This window comes from Sturnira hondurensis, unplaced genomic scaffold (assembly GCF_014824575.4).
Source record: "Sturnira hondurensis isolate 20B ecotype Veracruz unplaced genomic scaffold, ASM1482457v3 Scaffold0019433, whole genome shotgun sequence".
NCBI lineage: Eukaryota > Metazoa > Chordata > Mammalia > Chiroptera > Phyllostomidae > Sturnira > Sturnira hondurensis.
Window position 1 is genome coordinate 1,936,514 of NW_028092064.1, and position 8,777 is coordinate 1,945,290.

Sequence of the window (8,777 nt, forward strand, 5' to 3'; positions counted from 1 at the left end):
GTTTCTGTGATGTATTACTATTATTGTTTTGTGAATGTTGTAGCATCCCAGCATCCCTGGGATGAATCCCACTTGGTCAATGGTGTATGATTTCTTTAATGAATTGCTGAATGCATTTTGCCAATATTTTGTTGAGGTTTTTAGTGTCTATTTTCAATAGTGATATTGGCTTAAAGTTTTCTTTCTTTTTTGTGTCTTTATCTGGTTTTGGGATTAGGATGATGCTGGCTTCATAAAGAAGAGATTTGGAGTGTTCTATCTTCTTGGAATTTTTGTAATTGTTTATAAAGGATAGGTATTAGCTCTTCCTTAAATCCTTTGTAGATGTCTCTTGTGTAACCATCTAGTTCAGGGCTTTTGTTGTTTGAGAGTTTTTTTGATTAGTGCTTCAATTTCATCAGCTGTTATTGGTCTGTTCAGACTTCCTGCTTCTTCTTCATTGAGTTAGGAAAATTACATTTTTCTAGCCATTTTTTTTTCATTTTACCTAGGTTGTCATAGTTTTACCTAAGTTTTTTGGCATATAGTTTTTCATAATAATTTCTTATAATATTTTGTATTTCTGTGGTATCAGATGTAATTTGCCCCATTTCATTTCTGATTGTGTTTATTTAAGTCCTTTCACTGTTTTTGTTGATGACTCTGCTTAAAGGCTTGTTAATTTTGCTTATCTTTTTGCAGATCCAACTCCTGGATGTAATGATTCTTAGAATTGTGCTGTTAGTCTCTATGTCATTTAATTCTGCTCTGATGTTGTTTTTTTCCTTTCTTCTACCTGCTCTGGGCTGTCTTTGTTGTTGTTCCTTGAGTTTTTTTAAAAAAATTATTTAATTATTTTTCAAGTACAGTTTTCTGATTATTACTCCCATCCCAACACGCCCCCCCATGCTTTCCCTCTCCCTCCCATTTCCACTCTTCTTAGTTGTTGTCCATGTACTTTTTGTATTTGTTCCTCTAAATCCCTCACCTATTTCCATTATTACTTGTTCAAACAGGTTTTCTACCTCTTGGTCTTCTTCGCTCCTTCTGATATCTTTATTATACAGCTATTATTCCATTTCATGTGTCGTGCAATTCCCTTACCACCTCGTCATTCTTTGAGTTACTTTTGCTTTTCTTGCTCTATCTCGTTTTTTTTTTTTTCTGTTTTTTACATTGTCCTTCAACTCACTGATTTGGTCCCCTGCTTCATGGAGCCAGCTTGCAATTTTTTCTAGTGTTCTTCTTATTTCTGACATTTTATTGTTCATTTCTTCCTGGTTTGTGTTTATAGTTTCTATTTCCTTTTTCTTGCTGATGTAGTTCTCACTCAGTTCCTTTTAGTTGTCTGTGAGTTCCTTGAGCATCTTTATAATCATTATTTTGAATTCTATATCTGATAGTTTGGTTGCCTCCATTTCATTTAGCTCTTTTAGTTGGGAGTCTTCCATTCCTTTTGATCGCATGTTCTTTTTTTTGTCTCCCATTTTAGGTGACTCTTTTTGTTTGTTTCTGTGCATCTTGATGTTTTGCTTTGCTGGCTGTCTTTGTAAGGTGCCCTTCTATGATAGGCATTCTATGAGGTTCAGTGGTGTGGTCTGTTTGATCTCCTGGGCTGGATGCTGTAGGTTTGCCCTTTCTTCTGTTTGTGTGGGCTCTCTTGTTGTAGTTGGGTTTTTATCTTTTGGCGCTTCCTTTGTTGGTGGTTTCTCTCCTCTAGCAGGTATACTGATGTTTGTAGCTCCCACCTATTCTTGTATGTGATCAGTGGCAGGGAGTAGGCAACATGGATTAAGACAGCAGGAGAGTATTTGATGGGGTTTAAAGTACCAGCAAGTAGAGAAGATAGGAGATTCTTTTGTTAACTATCAGTTTAACTATGGTATTTCATCCATCTAGCCACTTTTTACAAAAGGTGAAAGAGAGAAAGGACTCTTGTAAGAGGGGAGGATGATTGTGAGCTGAATCCAGAAAACAGAGCAAGGTTAGGTGATAAAGTATATTGAGAGTAAGGGATAGAAAGTAGGTGTAGTGTGAGAGATAATAGAGTTAACTACGGTAATAATAATGCTCAGGATTGAAGTGACTTGGGCTAAGATGAGGAAGTGTTACTATGTGGTATGTACAATTGTATGGAACAGTTATTTGCAACATTATTGGAACAACAATAATTTGAGTAAGCAGAATGAAACATATAATTTGAGTAAGCAGAAACATATAATTTGAGTAAGCAGAATAAAAAGTACCTGGTCAAGAGCTGTGTGTTATTGGAACATGGGTGAAGTGAAAGAAGGAGAATTAAAAAGGTAATTGAAGTGACAATAAAGAGCAAAAAGGGAAAACGAGTCAAACAATGCAATTAAACAGAGAAAGAAAATGTGGAAAATTAAACATAAGGGGAGAAATGAAAAAAAATCTAGCAAGTGTGGTAGAAATAATGAAAAGATAGTAATAATACACATAAACAATAAAATCCCCGCTCCATGGGATAGCCGAGTGACATTTGTCTCAGTTTCTCAGTTTTGGGGGTTAGCCTTGTGCTCCCACTTTAGTCTGTCTCTAGACCCTTTGTAACTCCATGTCTCATTTTTTCATCTGGGGGAAGCACAAACGAAAGGAAAAAGAAGAGAGGATTTAAAAAGGCAAACAAATATTAAGCCTTCTGTTGACTTTAAACCTGTTCAGTGAGTTCTGTTGGTCTTCCTAGATACCACAGGAAGAAGGGGGATAGGCTTTGCTTTTTTTCTCTTCCTATGGTTTTGAGAGTATGGGGACCAGGTGTGGGTTACAATATATTCACAGTTTCCTGGCCTCTGCTGGCCCAGGTCCTCTGTGAGCTGCCAGGCTCAAATCAGCCACTTAGTCTCTGGGTGCACAGCATGAGTCAGTTTTGGGTATGAGTCAGTCTTGGGTATGGAGCTTAAGACAAGAGGGGTGCCTGATTTTGGTCAGCTGCGTGTGCTGTCAGTGTGTGGGTGGGAGCAGCTGAAATCTTCCTCGAGGTGATCCAGCCAGTGCTGAGAGTTCTTTACGAAGTAGATCTGAACAATCACCTGCCTTTCTACACTGGGTAACTTTCCAAGCAGTCTGGAGTCTATCCAAGTCAAGGTCCCACATGGCCCCACTCCTCCCTTCTCCAGGTGTAGCCTAGGACCCCAATTTTCCTGGTGCTGAGGTCCACAGCCAATGGATGTATACTGCCTCTGTGTGTCTCCCACTTTGTCTCTATTCCTCCCAGCAACTTCCAGGATCCATCCACGTCCCTTCTGATGCCAGGCTGCCCTCCCTGCTCTGATAAAGGAGGGAGCTGGTTATCTAACATTCCTGCCCATATCATCAACAGGTGCTGGGTCAGAGGCCACAGCAGCCTTGGACCCCACAGATTCTAGTCATCTTGCTGTCCCAGGGCAATCTCCTCACCATTTGTTTTGCAATGTGCTCTGCAATTTTTTGCCTCCAAATTTCATATAAGCTGAAATTCCATTGGCTGTTCACTCTGTTCCTTTGAAAATCAGCCAGCTGTTTCAGCTTTGCAGAGGGATAACTGGGCTCTGTTCCCACCTACCTTGCTGCCATCTTCTCTCAACAGTTTCATTAAATGTTGTGTAGGTTTATGATTTCAGTAGTATACTAGATACTCTATCTAATTAAATACTTGTCATCTTGGGGGTCCAACACTTCGGAGATCTCTAAAAGTTGAGGCTTAAGTGCCATAACTTCTGTATAGACTTGACACCTGGAGACAGCTGCGCACACAGGTGGGTTGTTTCAAGTTCCCGTGTATCTATGCAATACAGATGGTCTCAGAGACACNGTAGCGTGTGAGCAAGTAGAGTTAATCACTACAGTAATAGAATTCAGGAACCTGTAAAGTGGGCTAAGACTGGAGAGATGTGTTGTGAAGTATTTACAGTGCTATCGAAAGCAACAAACAAACAAACAAACAAACACACAAAAAAAGGGGAAGAGAAGTGAGGAAAAAGCAATAAGTTTGGCGTGAAATGAAGAGGGACTAAAACAGGAAAAAAGAAAGGAGAGGAACAGAGTACTGAAAGATACAGCAACAATAAAATTAAAACATATATACGATTACTGAAAAAAGTTTAAAAATAAAAGTAAAAAACAAAAACAAAAAAAACAAAAAAAAAACCAAGAACAAAAACTCCTTCCTTGTTGGTTTCAAAAGGTCCAATCCGCGTTTTCTGGTTTCGGTGGGACCCCTCTGTGGGCTGGGTTGTACGCCCAGGCACATACTCGCCCACCAGCCAGACTACCAGACTGGGGTGCAGGCGCCCGCCCACCTGACAGGCTGCCTTGGTCCCACGGGATCTGGTACTGTCCTGTGGCTCGGTGAGAAGCAAGTCAAGCTGCCTTCACAGAACACCTCAGTCCACTTTCCAGTAAAAACTTCTCCAGAAAGCGTGCCTCTCAGCCCAGCCCAATCCCCAACCTGACTGGTTAGGACAATGCTCCTCTCAAATTTCCTGGGCTGGCAGGCTGGTGGGCTGACGACCACAGAGATCGCAACTGAACACGGCCCCCTGTCCTTGCCACCCTCCCTGCACACCTAGGCAGACAGATCTCTGCCACCCAGCCCCTCCTAGATGGTGAGGGAGGGAGCCAGCTCTTCCAGGGACCCCGTAGCCGGCCCAATCCTCCACTGGGTGCTGGGCTCCCTATGAGTCCTCCGTGGCACTGGCCACAGACGGAAGCCTCTACACCCTTAACACAGTGGCAGTGGCGGCTCTGAGGCGTTTTGGGCTGGCCCAGGGCAGCCGGTCCTGCCACTGCCACTTTTGTCTTTACTCACAGTTGCTGGGCTCCCGCTGAGTCCTCTGTGGCAGACGCCCCGACACTGGGGGTAGACAGAAGCCTCTGGGCCCTGGAAGCTGCGGAAGCAGCAGCTCCAACGTCTTTACGCGCCGGCCAATGGCTGCTGGTCCCGCCACTGCTGTAGACTTTACTCTGGGGTGCCTGGCTCCCGAGGGCTGCCGGCCCTGCCGCTGCCACTTTTGTCTTTACTCACAGGTGCTGGGGTCCTGATGAGTCCTCTGTGTCAGACGCCCCTGTCGCTGGGCTCAGGGGGAAGCCTCTGGGCCCCGACCGCTGAGGCAGCCAAGGCTCCAAGGTCTTTATGCGCCGGCCAATGGCTGCCGTCCTTCCGCCGCCACCACTGCTGCCGCTGCCCTTGACTTTTCTCAGGGTTGCCAGGCTCCCGATGAGTTCTCCGTGGCAGACGCCCTTGTCGCTGGGCACAGATGGAAGGAAGCCTCTGGGCTCCAACCGCTGCAGCAGCCGCGGATCCGAGGTCTTTAGGCGCCGGCTAATGGCTGCCGCTGGTCTGGCCGCCTCCGTCCTTACTCGCGTCCCTGAGATTCCAAGGACCTCTAGCTGTCTGGTTCGTCACTATCTCTGGTCTCTTATTTTCATAAATGCTGGGGAATTGTTGGTTGGGGAATTGATTGCGCTGCTGTTCTGTAAATCTGCCAGGATTTTCCCCCAAGTGCAGGAGAACTGCAATCGCTCTGTCCTACTCCGCCGCCATTTTCTCCCATCCCCCCAGAGATTCATTCTAAACATTACCCAAATTGATTTATCATTATTTGGAGTAAAACCAAATTTTTCAAGGTAACTTGCTTTTCACTTTCTAAGGGAAAAATAAATTATTCTATATCACATTTCAGTATAAATGATAGAGAACAAACTGACAATGATCAGAGTGGAGGAGGGAGGGGTATAGTAGAGAAAAGGGGAAGAGGCAAGCCAAAAAACATGAATAAGGAATTCATGGGCATGCACAGTGTGGGATACATTGACCATGAGGTGGGGGTTGGTGGTGTGGGGCAGGGAAGAGCAACAGAAATAAAATCAGGACAACTCTAACTGAACAATAAAAAAAGTTACAAGGTGACTTTGTTTATTTTGTTAATAATAGGAAAAATATCTCTGCCTTTTTATTCACCCTTCAGAATTTCTGCTTTAGATTGATTTTAACACCACAGGACAATTCCTTCTACTTTTTGACACCTTCTATGAATAAAGAAAAGCATCCCAAGAAAACTCATTAGGTTGACTAACTTATCCACTGTTAGAATGAACTACTTGTTTGTTGCTTCAGAATTAGTAACAGGTGCATTCAATATGAATGACACATTCTCAGTCTATCTATAGCTAACATCCTACACCACAGTTTCTTCATAGCATTTGTCATTTCTGAATTTCTCAAAGTGTATATTAGAGGATTCAACATCGGAGTGATAAGCATATAAGCCACACTTATGAATTTATCAATAGGGAAGTTAGAAACAGGTCTAACATACATATAAATGCAGGGAACAAAAAAGAGAACAACCACCGTGATGTGGGAAAAACAAGTAGACAGGGCTTTGCGCCTCCCTTCCTGACTGTGAGTTTTAAGGGAATTTAGGATTACTCCATAGGATGTTAGTAAACAAATAAAGACAACCGTACAGATCACTCCACCATTGGCAACCATAGTGAGGCCTAAGACATAGGTGTCACTGCAGGCAAGTTCTAATAGTGGGTACATGTCACACATGAAGTGGTCAATGACATTGGGGCCACAAAAGGGGAGGGTGTACACAAAGATAAGTTGAATCAGAGAATGAACAAAACCTCCAGCTGAGGACACCACCAACAGCAGGATGCAAACCTGTCTATTCATGATGGTTATGTAGTGCAGTGGTTTACAGATGGCCACATAGCGATCATAGGCCATGGCCACCAGCAGGAAGATCTCAGCACCTCCAAAAAGGTGTTCCAGAAAGAGCTGTCCCATGCATCCTGAGAAGGAAATTGTCTTTTGACCACAGAGTAGGTTTATGATCAATTTGGGTGAACTGACGGTGGAATACACTGCATCAAGGAGTGACAGATAGACAAGGAAAAAGTACATGGGGGAGCCCAGAGAGGGGCTGGCAAGAACAGTCACCACAATGAGCAGGTTGCCCACCAGAGTCACAAGGTAAATGAGTAAAAATATGACAAATAATGCTTTTTGGCCCCCAGGATCCTGAGTGAGGCCCAGGAGGACAAATTCTGTCACATTGTTACTATATTCCATTCAGTCTTCTCTAAAGCCTCTTTCTACGAGGAGAGGTCAGGAGAAGCGACCTGTAATGAAATGATGAACACACTATGATTACATCCAGTATATCTTGGAGTATATATTCATTATTTTATCTTCTACAGGGGTTTACACACAATAAAGTTCTGGTGAAGATCTGTGAGTTCTTCTTAATAGCCTATTGCATCTTCCCTTCACAATTCTGTTTCTCTTCAGAGGTTTTGGTTTCGGCTACAAATCAAGGTTTTCTCCCTTGGTCTTAGTAGATGGTCGACAGAGAAAAGTATCAAAGGCCCCACAGCCAGCTGTGTCTTTCATAGAGCCTAGTTAAACTGTCAGTCCTGGGCACACAAGTCAGCAGTGACTTACTCTCTGGTAGAAGCAAAACAAAATCTCTAAATAAATTGGCATGATGTCAGTCCTGTGAGTTGGCAATATTTGTGGGGAGGACCTTGTAATATAACTGATATAGCATCAAAAATAATGTCTTTTTTTGAATAATGCACTTCAATTATGATAAATTGCTATTAGGTATTCAGTCCTTTATATCTCAAAGGATGTTCAGTCTTCATGGATCTCTCATTAAATTTCCACAGACTGGAATACATCAAATTATGACAAAATTGACCAACTGTTCCCTAAAGCAATTACCCAGTTGAACTTTGTGATGGTCATCAATTCTCCTGCTTCTTTTTTATAGTATTGGCTTTTTAAGAAGTTATGTAATCTTTGTCTATCCTACAACCCTCAACACAGAGACACTATTTAGATTTTCATCAAATATTTTTGAACTTCACTGACTCATGACAATCATGAACTCTTATGTTACCAGCAGGAATTATTTCGTTCAATACTCTTGCAGTGACCCAGGTATTGAGAAGTGAGAATTCTTTTCAGACACTGAATAGAGAGAAAAATACAATGAAACATGGTTATATTTATAATTCCTCCAAGGTACTGAGAGTGCTCAGAAATGGAGCTTTGGTGCCCAGATTCCCAAAATCAGCATACTCATGGGAAGGGCCCAATGTCAGCGTAAGAAGGCATGGGGTTGAGTCATTTCTAAATGTAATTCCATCTCTGTCTCAGTTTGCTCTTTCAAAAATAAATGGCTGGAACTAGACAATCTCAGAAACCTTGTCCACTCTTACCTTCCATGGGACTCTTTGTGCAACCCCATCTTACATTCTTTTCTACTGACTCTTTCATATTTTTGTAATAAAATAGAAATATCCAGCCTATAACTGTTCCTCAAAAAGGCTACCCAGTGGTAAGTGGCAATTTATCATTACAAAAACCAAATACTGATTGTGAGTTATTCTCTTCAGTGTATTCTTATTTAATACTCAAAACACCCTTTCAGGGAGAGTGCAGCACAGTGACAAATCACATGGACTCTGGAGACACGTTGCCTTGTACTGAAATCCTAGCCTCGCCACTTACTACTATGTGACCTTGGGCAACCAAATAAACCTTTCTGTGCCTCAGTTTCATCGTTTTTACAACGGGGATAACAATAGAGTGTGCCCCTTGGGTTGTTGCTTTATTACAAATAAATACCTAGAGGACTTCTGCCAAGATGGAGGCATAGGTGGCAACACTGTGCCTTCTCCCACAACCAAGTTTGAATACAACAAAGCTTTGGAGAAACAAAGACACAACCAAAGGACAGAAAATTGAATTAGACGGAAGTCCGACTACATCTAACCCT

General features: G+C 42.5%; 1 protein-coding gene across 1 annotated transcript; it reads right to left on the reverse strand.

The window, feature by feature from the left end:
- Positions 1–487: 487 nt before the first annotated feature.
- LOC118974500 (olfactory receptor 4A5-like) lies at positions 488–7,063 on the reverse strand. The gene is made up of 2 exons (XM_037027942.1): positions 6,163–7,063; positions 488–507 (listed from the first exon to the last, which is right to left on the reverse strand). Exons 1-2 carry the CDS (start codon positions 7,061–7,063, stop codon positions 488–490), a joined length of 921 nt encoding a protein of 306 aa, XP_036883837.1.
- Positions 7,064–8,777: the final 1,714 nt, after the last annotated feature.